General features: G+C 49.5%; 1 protein-coding gene across 4 annotated transcripts in view; it reads left to right on the top strand.

Annotated features, from left to right (window-relative positions):
• LOC111773296 (uncharacterized) overlaps nt 1-18,962 on the top strand; it is a 123,744-nt gene that overhangs the window by 99,611 nt on the left and 5,171 nt on the right. The window contains exons 1-8 of one of the 4 annotated variants that reach the window (XR_011438301.1): nt 197-336; nt 3,693-3,939; nt 5,635-5,724; nt 6,579-6,747; nt 6,959-7,044; nt 7,218-7,349; nt 9,820-9,904; nt 10,725-11,144. Coding sequence is in view for 2 of the 4 variants with exons in the window: in XM_070266111.1 (XP_070122212.1) it covers nt 3,693-3,939; nt 6,579-6,747; nt 6,959-7,044; nt 7,218-7,349; nt 9,820-9,864 (679 nt within the window). In the remaining 2 variants the exon portion in view is untranslated. Of the gene's footprint in view, nt 1-196; nt 337-3,692; nt 3,940-5,634; nt 5,725-6,578; nt 6,748-6,958; nt 7,045-7,217; nt 7,350-9,819; nt 9,905-10,674; nt 11,471-18,962 lie in introns of those variants that run through there. The other 3 variants (XR_011438300.1, XM_070266111.1, XM_070266112.1) reach the window with 3 other exon arrangements.

The raw sequence follows: 18,962 nt of genomic DNA, 5'->3' as shown, positions 1-18,962 counted from the left end.
CTCTTCCGTATGCTAGTTCCACTGTGCACGTGGACATTGACCTGTGATTTGCTGCCTGTCTCCCCTGATGCCCTATGACATCTCGAGGCTCTCCTCTTCTCCAGCGTGTATCCACTGCTAGCACAGGCTGGGCACATGGGATGTGGTCTTCAATGTTGAAGGAATAAAGATTGCTCTTTTCTGAATTGCATTTTAGCAACTGAAGCCATTACAGCGATCAGCCCAGGAAAGTCACTGTTGTCGGAGCTGCGAGACTCTCTCTGTTTCCCTGGCATCAGTTCCTTGGCTGGGGGCCTGCAGGAGAGAATTCTTATCTCGGAACCTGGAAGGGCTGAGGTGCGCTCTATCTCGTTTGTCTCAGTTGTGCTATTTGTTTCCATACCACGAATCAGGACCATTGTTGCCCTTTCACCCCGGTTTCTCAAAAACTTAGGTGCAGGTGCACGGCCCCTGTTAGGAGACCTTTGGGACTGAAGGGTGTGTGTGGAGAGCGTCAGTGTCACTCCTGGTTCAGCTTATTTTTCCTTTGACTATTCTTTGTTCAGCTGTAGGCTCATCTTTACGTCCTGCCTTATTGTGCTGTGCTTACTTCTGGAAGCACCAGGAATGGTCTTCTTCTCAAGTGCAGTGTGTTTTTCTGTGCCTGTATTGGGGTGACAGTAGGGGCTAAGGGGACAGATGGGTCCTCTCTTCCAACCTGGTGGGACCACACGCTCCACTGAGGGCCCTGCTGCTCCCCCTTAGGAGAACTGTCAGGGTAGACACCTGGTTGCACGATCCAGGGTGGACAGAGTGGAGGCGGCCCCAGGATGGAGGTGGGGAGGAGACAGCGGGTCTGTGCGGAGCCCTTGTGGGGTGGGGGCAGCCCTCTTGCTCTGGCTCCACTAGAGCCCAGTGCTTCATCTTTTGGGGGCACAGAGAGGTGACCTGGAGAAGGGTGGCTGGAACCCTCTGAGGATGAACACGGCTCCTTCTGCAGCCTGATAAATTTAACACATCCCAGGTTACAAGGGAAGGTGCGGGGAGAACACGTTAAGCCACTTGCTGGCCAAATGGCAGGCTTACTTCTGTGTCTGACCACAAGGTGTGCCCCATTCATAAACTCTGCTCTCTACACACCGAACCCCTTTCACATGTTCTGTGCATGGCAACTTTTATAGAGGTGCTTTTTTTGCTAAAAAATTTGCTTGAGAGTTCTCAGCATCTCTGTTCCTCCCACCCCTCATCCTCCAGGTTGCAAACCAGCTCCTCCCAGTAAGTGTCGCAGCCCAGCTTTTCTTTGGTGGCAGCGACTGTCCAGCCAGACCATTTGGACAAGACTTCAGGGAGCAGGGGAGGCCCTGTCCTTGGTGAACAGGGCGGATATAAACCTGTTCTGCGGCCCGCAGAGAATTTAGTTCTCTTTTGCAGAGAAGATAGAGAATAGAAGTAGTTTCTGTGATTTTCCATCTTGTAAAACAATTGCACGATTTTTTTGTGCTGTCTCTCTAATAAGGTATGTCACTTTTTAAGCACAGTGTTGCTTTGGCGTAATAAATAACGTACATAATGACAGATTATCTTTTCTGATGGAGCTTCTATAAACACGCTTCACATTTCCTCCCACATTAAGGAAAAAGAAAGCAATTTTTGCCCCGCATTTTAGCAAAGGTGTTTCATTCCATTGCAAAGGACTTTGTGCCGGGAATGAGACCCGTGCCATGATCTCTCTCATCCTGCGGAGTTCCAAACATACCTGGAAATCTCTGCGAGTCAGGGCTCTCACACTGCTCCTCCATTGGACGGGAATTCAAGCAAAGCGGCGCCCGCTTCACAGTCATCTTTTCTTTTGGCCAAAACAAAATGAGAATCGTACACGAGAGCGTGCACTTTCTAGCTCAAATGGACACTTCACTGTGAGTTGCAAAACCGTTTTGATTTTGCAAAAGCCCATTAAATTTTGGCACCTGATAAATATTGCTTGATGTCATTATCATGAACACCTGCTGTCTGTGGGATCAGTCTGCTAAGAAAGCGACGCATTCGTCCAAATTAATCTGAGGGAGACGATGAAAGGCAGCTGCTCTCAGCCCTGGGCCCATAAATGAGCTGCACTTGGCCGGGTGTGTTCCTCCCCCAGCAGCGCGCAGGCCTGAGGATGCGAGCGCTAGGAGCCTCTGTGACCGGGCACGGGCGCGGCGAGCAGCAGGATGCATGCATCTCAGGCGTCTGACGCAGTTCTATAGCAGGGAAAATCAGCCTCTCCCGAGACATCGGGGTTCACTGAAGCTGAGACATTGGTTTTATTCTACAGCTTTCCAACGTCACCTAGACATTTTCCTGAGCATTTGATGGAAAAACAGGCCTGCTCCCTGGAGTGAGGCTGGGTCCAGCCAGCTTCAACGGTTCGCTCCCAGGGGAGGAGGCCAGAATCCTCGCGTCAACTGTTTGTGGGCCAGGTTCTCTGCTCAGCGCCCTGTCAGCAACCTTGGCATTTGCAGATGATGGTGAGAACTAGATATACCTTCTAACTTCAGAAAAGATAATTCATAGCACATGGCCCTGGTACGGCAGAGGTAGCACTCACCTGTCTTCAAAAACAGGAACTACTTGGGATGAGAGATAAGAAATCACCTGGTTCAACTTTCCCCGAGACCTAACGGGGTCACAGATGGAGAAGAGCGCACATGGCTTCCAGCACAGCAAAGCGAAGAAGCACCCACCCCTCTGAGCACAGCATGTAGGACGTTGCTGTTGGGCAGCCTGGCTGGGCTGGCTGCCAGGAGTGGGGCCTGAGGAAATCCTCTAAGAACCCTTTGGAGCCCCACACTGACCCTGTGGATTGGAGCCAGGAGAGCAGGCAAATCCCCACAGCTGGGGCATCAGAGGCAGGGCTGGGGGACCTTACCTTCTGGGAGAGGGAAGGGCACCATGTGACCAGTGACACAGAATGAGATGTACACCGATAGCAATCCATGACTCCTTCCACCACCCGCCGCTGGAAGCAGGGTCTGCTTGCAGGCGCGAAGCAGAACACTGCTCCAGGCCTCGCTGCATGAGGCCCTGACTGCAGCTTTATTAACATGGGCCCACGAACAAGCTCCCTGGCCACGCTGCCACCAGTCCCACAGGGACATGCGCCACAAGACCCCCAATAACACCATTGATGGCGTAGGGCTGGCCCTGAGGTCAGAAAGTTGTGGCTGTGGGATCCAGCTCTCTCTTATTTGCTGTTTCCCTTTCCAAGCGCCATTTACCCTCCCTGCCCTTGAGTGTGTCCTTGTCTAAGCAGCAGGGGTAATAACATTGTCTTTTATAAAGTTATGTGCGGTAGTTCATGGAAATGCTTAGCATAATGCCTGGCATTCCGCATGCAACAAAGGTTGGTTATTGTTAAGCGTGTAATGGAAAAATAACTCCATAGAGCAATACGATCGTCTAAGAAGATGGAAACAGTGATTTAGCGCACACGCTAGGTTGGAGGCACACTGAGCTGTGGGCAGAGCCACCTCTCCGAGCTCTCCTAATCTTATGCAGTATTTCATGCTTCTGGTGTGGAGTGTCAGGAATTTTCACACAATCTGAAGCTGGATGCCAGATGGAGTATAAACATGGTGGGAGGGAGGGCCCCGTGGAGGGCGCTGGGCCAGGGGTGCAGAGGTGGCGTTTCCTGAGTTCACGTGTTGGTGCTTTTTCTCCCTCTCCTGTGACAGGCTCTTGAGGAATGAGACCTGGGAACTTCCGGAGGAGGCTGTGAATGTGGCTGGAGGGTGTGAAGCTGTTCTGACTTTCACAGCGGAGTCTGTCCCACAAGATGAGTCAGCGGGTGTCCAAAGCAAAGTTGCCCCTCCAACATTCTGCGAGCCTGGGGCACCGAGCTGTCCGGGGGTCCTGAGCACCGGCCCTCGTCAGCAAGGCGGCCCTGTCTCTGCGGCGAGCACTGCGGCCTGCAGCGGCCAGGTGAGGCCATTCTCCAGTTGTACCTGTAGGTCTCACATTTAGTACTGAAATATATTTACCAAAGACACAATGGCACATATGGTTGTAGGATCTCAGTGACAGCTGGCAAGAATATTTTTAAACCAATAGCATGTATTTCAACTGTACTATCCACTGAGCACAGGTAGATTCAGAGTTTGCACCTTGGGACATCAGAAGCACACGAATGGCTCCAGGGGGGCGGGGTTCTGGTCTCTGTGTCTCTCCCCGATGTTCTGGGTGGGGGACAGCTGGAAGCTGCTCCCATGGGATGGCGTGGTTCTTCGCAGAGTTCTCCCCTCAGCCATGGAAGGGTAGTTGTTGGTCAGAGACCACCTTCAAAGGCAGTGCCACTGGGACGGGATCACCAACACCTCTGATTTCAGGGCAAATGGCCTTTAGTAGGCGTCTCCCGTTAATAGGTGGCTTCTCAGAGAATATCCACACTTGTCTCCACACAGGCAAAATGCCATTCGAAGATAGTTTGGAAGAGCAGCTGGTTGATTCTGGAAGCTTCTGTTGCCTAGTCCAGAAGGTCAACTGGTGCCTTATTCCCGAGAATGAGAAATTCACCTCCTTTTCTGCCTGGAGTGGGCAGCAAGGGCTTCCTGGACTCAGTCCACTCTCTCCTCCGATCCTGATGGTGTCGTAACTCCGGTGTGCAGGTCTCAGGTAGAGCACATTGTGACGAGAGCCACGTCATTGTTGCAAAGATGCCCACATAGTAGTGTCATTTCGTGAAGATACTCCACTTTCTTTGCTGAGGTGTGAACCCAAGATGATGAAATTCCTAGACCCTGGACTCAAAGTGTAAGAAAATGCTCCCACAGGGAGTGACAGAGTTGGGTGAAGAACGTGGGAAGCAGTTCTTGGGCGGCCTTAACCGAAAGGCTGCTCTGTGTTCGTCCAAGTGCCTCAGCTCACTTGGCAGGAAGTCCTTCACATTGTTCAGACCATCAGATGTTTTCCAGAGAATTTTCTAGTTTTTAACCATTCTTCTTCTGAAGGCGGTTGATGGGTTTAGGACTTTGTTTGGGATGCACCTTTTGAAAGCACGAGCAAACTGTATAGTTATTATGGCGACGATTTTTCTTCCAGAGTTCAGCCTTGTTTCTGGAATGCAGGATAGAAAGTTTAAGTGCTTTTTCTATGCTTATAAATAAACAAAAATTAGGGAAACATAGGGAAAAAAAAGACCTGGGGGCTCGGGCTCATCCCCCGCCCTGTTGAGTGGCTGGGCGGTCCCGCGCGCCCTCTCTTCTTACCTTAGGATCGAATCCTTTCTCCTCCTTTGAAGAAAGATGGTATCACCTGAACTTTTTCAAATGTCTGAGAGTTAAAAGCTACCTCTTCAACCTGCGGTCCTTTAAAATTTACGGAGGAACAAGCTACGTCAGGCTCGACGAGGCCGGCCCCACATAAAGTCAATACTTGTCTCAAAGCAAACACAGTCTTCGAATACAAGGTCAAAGGGAAAGAATCCCGTCCCCCCGCCTCCCCCAGCCACTCGTCTCCCTTCAAAGACGGAGCTGGTGACCTGGCTCCTTGTGCAGGTCAAATGCGTGTCATAGCAGACACTGGAGTTAATATTAAACTAAAAATTAATAGATTAGATAACTATTACATGCTTTTAGTGCCAATTAATTTAATAGCTGTTTTTTCCCCTCCTTTTACGAGGCACGAAAATACAGCGCATAGTTTCCTGTGGCAAGTTCTCAGGCAGATCTTTTGTGCTGCCATTGCCACCGCCTGGCCGGGCTGACACAGGTAATCCCCTCAAATTCGGTGTGGGGTGATGTCACGTAGGAGCCCTTCTAGCAGGCTATTAAAAGCGCATTGAACGTGCTGCCTGTTGTAAGATTTATGCTAGCTTATGCTAGAATAACAGTGAGGCAGTGGTATTTGTTTGAAAATGAAAGGATTATATGGTCTTTGTAAAACGAGGAATTTAGTTTTGGGGAGGGGCAGTGAAATGGTGATTTATTTTTTGTTGATGTTCCTATGAATCCTTTGATATGTCAAGTTCTGTCACTGAGTATTAGGACATTTGTAATTTCTTGAATCAACCAAGAGGAGGTACATACGGGCTCAAATAATTTATGTCAAAAACTCAACTGTGCAACCTAAACGCCAGCCACTTATTGTAAGACGAGAGTGGGGATGGGCTAGTTGGTTTTTAAAAATCTGCAGGTAGTTAAATTCTGTGTCTTAGGGGGAAAAAGCCACCGTTCTCCTGATATTGATTAATGGTAAGCGGAGTGTTTCTCGGGCTTTCAGTTTTACTCCAGGAAGACGGGATACAAGCAGTCGCTCCTCACAGTTTTGGTTCCGTTCCTGGGGGAACCTGGTCCTGCCTCCAGGACGACATAGAGCCTCTGCGATCAGTGCTCAGAAGTCGGGGATTTTTAGGAGGCGTCCTGGGACCCTGCTAGTGTGAAATGTGTCTCCTCTTCCCCATCGGCCTCCTTCCCCGCACTCGGAGTCCCCAAGGGCGGGGGCCACGGGGGCTGATGACCCACCACTTCCTCCCCCAGGAGGGGGCGCAGGGCCCAGCACGTCCTGGACCCTTCATTTGCATTTGTGGGGTGTTACATGAGTGAGTGCAGTCCACTCTTCTTCAGGTGAAGACACGGAGGCCCCAAGAGGTGACACTACTTAGCAAAGGTCACCCAGCCACCCACCAGCACATCTGGATCTCAGACGCAGCGTTCTGGACTCTGGGTTCAGAACCTTTGAAGAATATGGTACAGTTATGCTCACTGATGGCTTGCCCATGTCGCTTTTCCCGTGGTAAGTAAACCAACAACAAACAGATGAAAAACTACTTCCAAGCGAATCACCCTGGCTGTAATTTCCACTGAAACAACAACTCAGGTCCCCCGAGAGACTGAGCGTATGGAATTTTGTATGAGTGATGGAGTCAATTGGCGTTTTTCTCTCTTATTGAATAACTAGAGTGTAGAAGTAAATAGCATATACTTATTATTTTCCTTCTTTGTAGTGCTGTCATGTAACAAATTGACTTCAAAGAATGCCTTCTATGAAACATTAGAAATGAAGCATGTTCTGTCATCAGCTGAAAGCATAGTAAGTAGCTTGGGATCCGGGGAAGGTACTGGCACTTGCTGAAAGAAAACCCAGGGCGCTCAGAATGCCCTGACTTGCTAAGGACGGTCGGCCACTGGGGATGAGTGACCCAGTGATGCCGACCTGTGATTGCCCCCGTCAGACGCTCACCGATTCTCGGTCCTGCTTTGTAGCGATGTTCACAAGAACTGTGCTCGATCGGAGAATATTTGGCTCTTGCAAGGTGTCCCCTTGTCCAGGAAGTCTTTCCCTGCAGCGCTGACATCCAGCCTCGGTTTGACCTGAAGGTAAAGCTGGAGGGCGAGGTGAGTTCATTGTTGACGCCCCCGGGAAGCAGAAACGACAGAAAATGCAGTTGTACATTTCCCGCTATTAATTATGCATCAGGATCATACGGCTTGTGGAGTTCAGACGAGCATGGTGACCCCAGGGCACGGGGCCTCCTTCCTCAGCCCTGGGAGGGACAACTACGTGACTCGGCAGATTCGTTGCCTCAGTTTACTCTTCTCTAAATGGAGAATGCTGAGGCAATACAGAGAGAATTGGATGAGTGGTAAGAAACGGGTGAACTCTTGAAAGTCTTTAAGATTTGGGGTGTTTTCTCTTCACCTTGACATTCTAGACTCTTCCCCCTCTCGTCCCAAACCCCTTCATTCCCGCTGTCTCCTGCAACTCTGTTCCTCCCAGCTTTGTTTATCCGAATCTACCTTCTTGTTCTCTGAACCACCGGAGTTCTAATCACAGTCGTCCTGCTGAGCAAAGTGGAGGGCCGGGAGAGAGCATCCATCAGAGGCGGCGACTACAGGCACGGGCAGAGACGCTACCGTCATCTACCACACATGGACACGCGGACACACACAGATACACAGACATGCACACACAGACGCACACAACACAGACACGCGGACACACACACGCGCACACGCACATATACACAGACATTCACACATGGACGCACACAACACAGACACGCGGATACACACACATGCACACGCACGAACACATCTTTGAATTATTTGATGTTTATTCCTGAATCCAGCCGTTCTCTGCTCTTCATCCTCTTCTACCCGGCCTGAATGCAGACAAATGAAGCAGAAAGTATTTTATGTTACTCTGAGAAAGCTGAGAGAGGCTGTAATTTATTTATAAAAGGGGCTTTGCAAAAAAGTGAGAAGAATAAAAGGCAAAGGATCGTTGACAGCACGGGTGCCGGCCGTCGTGGCCTCTGATGACAGGAGCTGAGGAGCCATGTCCCCGATTGTCGTGGGCTGGAAAGAACCTCAGCCCCTTGTCCTTGCAAGAACACAGGGTTCAGTTTCCCCACATGTGGTCATCGCAGCACACTTGTAAGCCCCTGAGCGGCTGCGCTCGATCTCCACAGAGCTGCTGGGCCCGACACGCTGGTCCCGCGGGAGAGAAGCCTTTTCCTAAATTGCGCACAGGTGTCCTCCGGCCTGCACGGGCCCAGCCTCCGCGTGTGCCTTCGGAAGGCAGTCATGGCTCTGACCTCTGGACGTCTTCCTGTGACCCTTTCCCTCTTTGCATTTAAAATTTCACTCAGAATTTGTTGAGCAATTCCAGTTTAGAATTAGCTCTGCAAAGATGGCATTTTCCATCTTACCCTCTTAAAAATCACCCCAAAGCAGCAAGGAGAATGAGAATTAAAATGCAAAACACCACCTTTACAACAAAATTGGGAGACGTCTGTAAGCCTGAAACACAATCTATGAGAGAAGGCTGCCAAGGGGAGAGAAGGTCAAAGGGAGGCCCAAGAAGAGGTTCCGAGAGGGCACACACAGCTGCAGATGTCAGGACGCACGGGCAGAGGGAGAAGGGGACCCCTGCCATGGGGAAAGCCAACAATCATTTGTTTGGAACCAGAGAAGAAGATGATTGGGCTGGCAGCAGGAGTTCCCTGGGTGCAGCATGATATGAATTCTCAGGAAACAGAGACAGCGTGTTTAAACTGAGGAATCGTGCAGTAAGCTGTATTTGTAAAATCCATCTATCCATCTATCTATCTCAGTGTGTTGGTGAGGCAGGGTGGGGAGAAACTCTGCACAGGAGCAGCCCTGCACCACTGCCTGGATTGGCTGGAGCAAAGTAAATCTAAATGAATTTAATCCTACAGATAACCCTGGGCACAAAGAGAATTCCATTTGCTTGGAATATGACCTTGGATATTCCACCACATGTGGCTTCATCAAATGGCTTATAGGAAGAAATCCCCTCATTCAATGATAAATTATAATTTAAAATGTCTATTTAAAAATACCAAAGGGAAATGGATTAAATTAACAGGGTGAAAAATGGCAAATGGAAGCTCCTATTTGAAAAATATTGCCCAGAGGTAAACAACAATAGTGACTGAATATATCACCATGAATTTTTAAAAGCAATACAGCAGTTTACCTCAATAAAACAAGAGCACAAACACAAAATATAAGAGCTCATAAAAAAGAGGTTTAACAGCAGGTAACAATCAACTATAGGTTGCCATAATTCAGGAAAGAGCTGAGTAAAACTACCATGTGATCTAGCAATCCATTTCTGGGTATAGGTCCAAAGGAAATGAAAACAGGGTATCAAAGAGAAACTGGCACTCCCATGTGCATTGCAGCACTATTCCCAATAGCCAGTACATAGAAATGACTTGTGTCCATCAACAGATGAAAGGATAAAGAAGATGGGAGATATATGTATATACACACAATATCATCTTGATTCATTGAGAGCTGGAGTGATGTCTTACATCATTTCTATCCCTTTGAACAGGGCATACACAGGGTCTCACAAGTATCTGAGGTCATCAGTCGCTAAGTATACCCACACTCTGCATGAGGAGCTCAGCTCCAAGCAGGTGAGCCCCCTTGCAGCCCTTCTCTGACACGCTGCTCACTCCGACTCCTCTGCCTGTCCTCCCTCTGCCTTCCGTCACCTGGAAGGGCCCTGCTTTCTCTTAAGTGCTGCACATTTCCTCTCTTCCAAGGATCAGCTTAAGTCTCATTCATTTTTTTTTTCCCTCTAAGTCTTTTCAACTGCTTCAGCCGAATCCTGATCTCGTCTTTTTCAGAATTCCTATTTAGGACATTGATCTCCAAATTCTTCTCATTTGAATGTCTTGACTCATCAACATGATAAACTCCTCGAGTATCTTTTCAAGTGTATTCTAAACAACACCTAAAATAAGGCTGGGTAGAGAGTAAGTGCAATAACTGACTTTCTATTAATTGATTGACACCCTTGGAGGGTTTGCCAAGGGGCAGCAGTGAGCAAGGCTGCCCAGCTTATCAAGAACATTGCGCTAACGCAATCCCTGCCCAATCGTGTTTAATTACTTTGCAGATGTTTAACAGTCTGTATTGTGTATGCACTTCTGAAATTGTTCCAGTGTATCCATAATTGATTTAGGGGATATGCAGGTTAAACTCTTGGTGGTTTAGGAAGGATGGAAACTTGAGTGGTAGTAGATTAATAATTGCTGTAAAAGTGAAAGCAGAGATGAGTTTTTAAGCCTTTGGCAGGGGGAACAGTAATGATTCTCTGTGAAGTATAATCCCGAGAAAAGAGGAGTCACCTTCCCTCAGATACTGTCTCCATCCTTAATGCTTTATGATTTTTCTCTTTAAGATGTTCACCTCTTGGCAGCGTCTCTTATAGAGATGGGATTGTTTTTCCAGGAGCTGAGCCAATCTTTGCCTAACTGATGAATTACAACAGAAAATTGCACTGCAGAGGACAGAACTGAGTTTGGCAATTGAAATCATTCCCTAACTCGTGTTGCCCTTCCGACACCCTCTCACCTCCGCCTGAGGCTTCCCGAGTGACGGACGGACACTCCTAGTGAAAGATTGAAGATTGAGAGGAAGCGTTTTTAAAGAAAAAAATAATATTTTTGGAGATTTTCTTAAATTGTTTAGAGGGAAAAATATGCCTGACATTGGAAAAATGAGTTCAAAGCCTGCGGTTTTACAGAGGTGGTTGTGTCCTTTTCTCCTTCTGTTCAACTCCTAAGGCCCACCATCAATGAAGTCTTCCCTGAGATCATGAGATCAGCAAGATAAGAGAATCTAAGACCCAGGAGTGACGTTATTAAGGAGGTAAAATTCCCTAATATTACAGATGAAGGAGCTGAGGCCTGGGGAGGTTGTCGGATCTGCCCAAGGCCAGCCAGCACCCATGCATCCTCTTCCGACTGGCCACCTACTTTGATACTCATGCCATTGATGTGAGCATCTAACCACAGCATGCCTGCTCTCCATCTCCATCTTGTTGTCTCTATTAGAAGCACAGGCTCCTGGATGGCAGAAAAGTATTTTTTTTCCCGCGATTATATTCCCATTGTAACATGTTGCTGGATAGCAGATGGTGGTGTCAGTGCTGGTTGAATTTCCATGAATATAGTAAATGGCTATTGAAAGATAAACTGAGGGATATTAAAAATTTTAAGAGTTTGAGCCAAAATCAATTTGCATTGGGCAGCGCCAAACCGGAAGTGGTTAGGAAGGAGCAATCCACTGACAGGAGCTGGGGAGAGACCTCTGCAGGGAAGAGGCAGAGCGAAGCCAGGAAACCATTGACTGGCTGTTCCTTAAAGCCTAGTTGGCTGTTGTGACGGGTCATCCTTGGGTTTCAGTTTCACGACCTGGAGGCATTTACGGGCTTGGATTTTGACTTGCTCACGACTGTCACCACAGCATTACAGCCTCCTCATCTGATGGCCTCCTTGCTTAGTTAATCTAATATTACCAATTGGTGGAGCTGTCATAGGTGGTTAAGCACTTTAATCGGGGCCCACTTAGAGTTGTGTGTTTGGGTTGCTGTGTTCACAGCGTGCATCCGTATTCCTTAGTTTTCTTGGTATCAGTGGACACATTCTGTACTTTGAAGTTACCGGTAATGTCAAACTTGGGAATCACTTTATGTGTTTATTTTTATTGTGCTCACGAATTCATTTCTCCTTTTGTAAAATGCGGCTCGCGTCCCTCCCAGGGGTGCAGCAGCCAGAGACCACAGAAAGCCACAGGAGCACAGAAATAAGAATTAGGGGCTTCGGTGGTCGTGCAGACCTTCCTGCTAATTGACACGTGACCTTGGGCCAATACTCAAACCGCTCCTGGTCTCGTCTTTCTCTGTAAAGTGAAGAAACGCGACCACATGTCTCCAGCGGCCCTTCTGGCTCCGACACTCTGTGCCTGAACCGAGAACTGATAGATCGGGCGAGGGGTCTGGCGAAGGGCCTGCGGCTGTGCCCTCTCTCCTCTGGTGACCTTGTCCTCACACAGGTGTAACTAGGAGTGTTGCCACAGTCAGTGCTGGGAGCAAAGCTGGAAGAAATTTCTGCTGTGCCTCCTAAGCCAAGTGTGTAGTATGCCCTGGTGCCATTGCAGTCAGTGGCTCGGGGGCAATTCGTCCCTTGGAATAAAAGCTCCAGGAAATGCTGGACTGCGTTGCATCGGCACTCTCATTCTTCCCGTGCTTCCTCCAGGTGGCTCGTGCCCTGAAAGGGACGCCTTCAGAGGCAGGCAAGAAGGGGCCACTCACGGGAGTGAGGAGGAGATGGCGTCCTGGGAGGGAAGCGGCCTGTGCTGCCCTCCCGGCCCCACCAGTCCTGTCTCGATTTGGGTGCCGCGATTGTCCTGCGTCCCTGCATCAGTGAGATGGCAGTGGCCTGCTTCCATGGCTTCCTTCTCTGGGAACAAATACTATATTTGTCATTCCAACCTCAGTTTCTTTGCTCAGCCCAACGGATGTCAGGTCCTTAGCGGAGAGCGCGGAGGGGTACTCGGTTGTCCACACCTGCGGTTTCAGGAGATGCAGGACACCACCTAGTCCTCGGCGGTTACTCTTGTCCGCACTTCTCGTTTCACAGACGAGGCGCTGAAGCCCAGAGAGATCAAATGTCTTCCACTCGGCTGTTGAGGGGGAAGAGCCAGACCCACCGCCTCCTCTCCTCCCAGTGCCTCCTGTTCCCAATAAACATGTTCCCCACCTGCTCTGCCACCAGCCGCGCTCCCCAGAGTCAGCAGAAGTGCAGGCTGAGTTTGGCCTCCTTTGCTGTTGGTTAGATACCTGACAGGAGATGCATCCGTGGACCAGGCGCTGGCGTCGGGGCTGTGTTAGTCCCGGCTCTGCCACCATCAGCTGCGGGGCCGTAGGCACGTTTCTTAGTCTCTCTGTGCTTCAGTTTTCTCATCTGCGATTTGCAAAAAATACCCACCTCACGGAGTTAGTTGTGAAGCCTTAATTGGTTAGTGTATAAAACTGCTAGCCCAGGGCTGGCAGGGTGGTGACACTCAGCTAATGTCCCCAATGTCACTATCATTGCATGCTGTCGTCACTTTCAGGGTGCAAGCCTGGATTGAAACTGGTGTGGAAAGTTGAGAGACAAATGCCAGTGTAGACAGGGGATGAACTCTATTTAGTCAAGCGTTTGTGTAATGAGCATCACCTGTGCGCCCAGGACTCCTCGAGAAGCTGGGAGGGAGAGGTGAGAATCAGTGTGGTCCTCACACTAAGAAGGTGAAAGACATCCACCCAGAGCAGCAACCCCAAGTCCAGGGATGGGCCTGGAGCCGGCCTGGGGTGTGGACAGTCAGGTGGAGTGGGAAGGGGGACCATGAGAGGAAGCAGACCCTGCTGGGAAGAGACGTTCACGTGTGGGGTTGAGGAGGCCTCATGTGCAGACGCTGCCGACACGTCATAGGAAGAGGGTTGGAAAGACAAGGTGGGTGTCAGACGTGAAGCAGACATGAAGCTGTCATCCGTCTCCATCAATCTTCTTCCAGGAAGGAACCTGACGTCCTGACATGCGCGTTGATGTGCCCAGGGAGGAGCCACGGGGGGGTCTGGTCTTCTCAGACGGCGCCCCAGTTTCCTCCTGCATCAGAAGGCGAGTCGGCCTGGACGGTACTGTGCACGGCTGCTTCTGGCTCAGCTGCTCGTAAATTCCACATCTGAGAACACAGCAGAAAAGATGCCAGTACTGACTCGGAGCTGGTGACCCTGGGAACCATGTTTGTGAGTGACTTTGCTGCTGCTACAGGAGCCTGAGGTGGCCGGTGACAAGTTTGGAGAAGTGGCCTGAGTGTGGTGTATTTCATTGGTCTACACTGAATTTGCACGAAAGCAGCCGTTCAAGTGTGTAATCGTGCAGTTCTGTGGGAAATGTCCTGCCAGTGGTCAGCAGACCCTCGTTCTTTGGAGAACGAAATTATAAAATACCTAATTTCATGTCTGCACACGGCCCCCAGGGAGTGGTGTGAGGGGAAAAAGCCACCAGTTACCAAGTACCTACTGGGTACACTATGCTCAGGTATGTTGATAATCCCATTTAATCTTCACAATCTATCATGCATTCAGTAGTTTTTCTGTTAATGAAGAAATTGATATTCTTGTCCAACAATGATTCCAACACACGTGATCCCAAACCTGGGCCCCACCCTATCTCCGTGGCCAGGCAGGCTTGAAATCTCTCAGCTCAGCTACGTCCAAGTCTTGAATCCTGCCACCCACGGCCTTTCCTGAACCGCACCAGCTTCCTGGGGGCATTTCTGGAATTCTGCGTCTTCTCCCTTATCCCACTCCCTGGTCCCACTGGGAAATTACGATCTGTGGCTCCAGGCTGGGGCCGCTTCCCAACATCATTGCAGCCTCCAGCGCCCAGAATGGCTTGACAGTGGTTCTGGCGCCTTCCACCCGGGTGGTGCTTCTAGGTTCACAAAAGCACTTTCACTGCTATCATCTAACTCGCGTCTCACGACAATCCCAGGACAGGCATTTTTACCCTAATTTTTCAGCAAGGAAACGGAGGGGAAGGGAGGGCTAAATGGCTGCCCAGCAGCGCACGGGGAGCGGGTGGCGCGGTGGGAAGCCTGCTGCCTGGCTTCGAGCTCAGAGCAGATTCCCTGGGGTCTTCGGAAGCGCCCTTGGGAGAAGCCCTGGCCTGGCCCTGTGTCCTCGAGCGTCCTGCCCCAGGTGTGGGCAATGGGAGGCTGCTTCTCAGACTGCACGAGACGGATTCCTGGAGAACCTGGGATCCCACGCAGCCGGTGACAACAAAGCGGCCTCGGGGAGAGACTGCAGGTTGATCTTCCTCACCAGCCCTTCTCTGCTGCCGGCTGCTTCCTCTCCTCCCCGTCACTGAGGACCGCAGACTTGAAACCAGATCCTTCCTGATGGGGTTCCTTAAATAGTAACGCAACAGAAGGTATTAATGCGCCTCCCCAAGGAGCTCACACATTCCCGGGAATGACTCGCTATTAGCAACGATTACCCTGGTAAGGGATTTTCCCAGTCCCTTCCTGGCTTCTGGGATGAGATGCATAGAATAATACCTGGCAACAGAGAAGGCACTTAATTAAAATATTTGTGGAGTGCTTAATTAATTAATAATATAGTCATGCAAATTCGAGAAAAAAATGACAGTGCCTGTTTGATGTCTGATACAAAGGGATCTGGGTTCTACTTTCCTTTTATGAGCTCTCTTTTGGGGTGGCAAACTGGAGCAGGAGAGGTAGGTCAGTGGAACAATATTTTGGGACTGCCACTGGGAACAGTTTTGCTTGTTGCTTTTTCCCTACTATACTAGCATATTATTTAAAAACCTCTTAATAATGCCCGAGCTGGTTCAAAGAAAGGGAGAAAAACTATGAATGCAAAAGACATCCACAAACAGAAGTTGTTTGCGAACAGCTGAGGCACGTCTGGCTAGTTTAGGTGCCAATCAGGGCAACTGGCCTTTGTGTTGGGTGTGGGGCAGTGGTTCCCACTGAAGGTGGTGCATCTCCCGGAGGCTGGCCTCAGGCAAGGAGCAACGGCCAGGAGAGGTCAGCGCTGTCTGAAGGAGGCCAGATCTGTCACCAAGAAGGCCAGGTAGCAGAGAAGGATCAGGAAGCACATCTGGGTCCGAGGGTCGGAAGGAGGGTCTGAAAATGGAGGAGAGAGTTGGAGACTGGGGCCGGAGGGCCCCTGCAGCAGAGGGTCTAACACTTGAGGGGGCCTGTGGCAGGATTTTCTCAAGATCAGTAGTCGCTGGAGGAGGACCCTGCTCCTGGTGGAAGGAAGAAATCCGGGAGATACTGAAATTCGGTTCAGGAATTTGTGCCTGAGGACTGGGCCTTTTCTTCATCACTTTGTCGCCAGTACAGAGTACCTTGAAATGCCACCTCTTACCCCGACCTCATTTCCTTAATAGCTAACAACAAGTTCTTGCCAAAAGGCCTGCTATTGATCGGAAATTAGCCATGGTGATATTTAGAAATGTCCTTTCTAGATTTCCACATATTTTAATTAACAAAAATAGAATTTCTCATTAAAATAATATAATTGGAATAATGGCTTGTGCTTCCTACATGTGGTCAAACTTTATTTTTCCACCAAAATCGACATCTGCCTTTGAGCTAAGAGAAATACAAATAAACCAAAACGACAAGGACAACATCAGCAATGACAACAACAGCTGGACTTCTGTGTGTGCTTCTGTCTGTCTGTTTAGAAAAACCAATGTTAAAGTTTAGGGCTAATGGTGCAGAATGACGCATAGAATCCCAAACTGGACCTGAAGTCCAACATTTTCCGCCTTGCGCTCAGGAGGCAGAACTGCTCCCAAGCCTTCGTGGGCCGTGGGCCGTGGCCCCTAGGATGACGTGGGAAGCTCCCAGAAGCTCTTACGTTCTCAGCAGTGTTTGTGCTTCTTACCAGGCAATAAAAATGGTGGCCTGACAATAATTCCCGTGACGGATCCTTTTTCTGAGGGCTTTTGACGTCTCTGCAGCTGGTTATGACGCTTCTCTTGCAGAAATCTCTCTAAGAAATACAACCAACCCAGTCAAGCAATGAAGCGACCGTGTGATTACCTGACCCAGTGGCCCTCGGACCCCGTGTTCCCCGAGGCTCAAGGCACGCTAGACTGGCTTGCAGTGATTATGGTTCAGAACGTGTGTGCAGGTGGGGCATCGACTCTCAGCTCTTTGGTGCCATCTGACCACTTCATGGACTGTCAGAGACTCTTCTTCCTCTGGCCGCCACTCATCCTGGGTCGTTTCTCTGTTCAACAGCACTTGTCCCACGATGTGGCAGCTGGACTTCCAGGACATGAAACTTTGCTCTAGTGAGTAATTCTCAAGTTTTGAGACTAGCATAGCTACCATCTCTGAAAATGCACAGGACACAGTCAGAGGAGGACCCAAGAGCCCAGCAGACCCCTGTGACTAGTGCTCGAGATGCCGTTGCTTTTCTGCGTCTGTGCTTTGGTTTCCTTCCCTCTCTTCATGATGCTTGGCCTCAGCCCGCCTCTGTGATGCTGCCATTCTGCCCATCCTTTGAGGCGTCACTCCTCCCCAGCCCTTGGACTTCTCCCCCAGTGTCCTCAGTCCCCACTCTTTTCTTCTCGACTCTCAGCATCCGTGGTCTGGATATTCGCTAGGATAAGGCTGCTTTGCATTCATAATTACCTTCTTGGACATAAACATGAGGGAAATGGAAATCCAGACCACAATGAGACATCACCTCACACCTGTTGGGATGGCTTTTATCAAACAGACAAGAGACAACAAGTGTTGGCGAGAGCGTGGAGAAAAGGGAGCCCTCGTGCGCTGTTGGAGGGAATGTAAATGGGTGCAGCTACTACAGAAAACAGCATGGAGGTTCCTCAAAAACCTCAACGCAGAACTACCATGTGATCCAGAAATTTTTCCTCTGGGTATATACCCAAAGGAAGCGAAGTCAGTACCTTGAAGAGATCTCTGTACCCCCATGATCATTGCAGCACTGTCACAACAGCCAAGACATGGAAGCAACGTAAGTGCCTGTCAACAGATGAACAGATAAATTGTGAGATATATATACATCTGTCTGTCTATCTATCTGTCTGCACCTAATGATGAAAACTTTATTCTGCATCACAGTATCTGGGAAATGAAGGTGCTTTTGGGGGCACATTACAGATGAGGAATGAGCCATATATAGTGAATTCAAAACTCATTTACAGAATTATTTCCTAACTACTGCCAGATACTCCAAATTACCAGTGTTTAATTGAAAGTAAAACAGGGTTTGCCACACTAAAAGGCTAGAAATTAAAAATGACAGAGTGTGTGAAATATTATTCAGTCTTTAAAAAGGGATCCAGCCATTTGTGGCCACATGCATGAAGCTGCAGGACGTTATACTACATAAAACAAGCCAGACACAGAAAGAAAAAACTCCATGATCTCTGTTACATGTGGAATCTACAAAGTCAAATACACAGAAGCGGAGAACAGAGTGGCGGTTCCCAAGGTGGGGTTGGGGGAAGCAGAGAGATGCTGGCCAAAGGGCACAGAGCGGTGGTTACGGGGGATGAGTAAGGCCAGAGACCCAGTGCACAGCACGAGGACTGTACTTAAGGAGCGGCACTGAATACGGGAGATTTGCTGAGAGAGTAGATGACGCACACAAGGCAACTATGTGAGGAGATGAAATGTGATCCTTGCACTATGTATATTATATCAGATCATCATATTGTACACCTTAAGTATGTACAATTCTTATTAAAAATGAGATAAAATAAAATTCCACATGGAGTCCCTGATTTCATCTCTGTCGAGCATAGTGCCCGCTGTGATAGGGACTCTGACCACGAGTGGGTCGCTGGCCTGGTTGATGGCCTGATCCAGAGCCGACCCTAATTCAGTGTGGGAAGTAAGGATGGAGGCAGGGGGCTAGGTGGGCGGGAGAGGAAGAGCACCCACAGGGACCCCCTTCTTTGCTCATGCTTTGCCCTGAGGACACTGATGGGAGGCGGCCAGGGTCGGATGGCAGCCGAGGCAGGAGTGTCCCACCTAAGACCCACACGGCAAACCCGCCGCCCTGGGGCTCAGCAGGCAAAGCACGGGGTCCACACCACACTCGGGGCCCGGCCCAGGGCATCCAGAGCT

The sequence above is a fragment of the Equus caballus genome, chromosome 4, assembly GCF_041296265.1.
Source record: "Equus caballus isolate H_3958 breed thoroughbred chromosome 4, TB-T2T, whole genome shotgun sequence".
Lineage (NCBI taxonomy): Eukaryota > Metazoa > Chordata > Mammalia > Perissodactyla > Equidae > Equus > Equus caballus.
The sequence above is the reverse complement of the archived record's forward strand: the minus strand, read 5'-3'. Positions and strand labels throughout refer to the sequence as shown.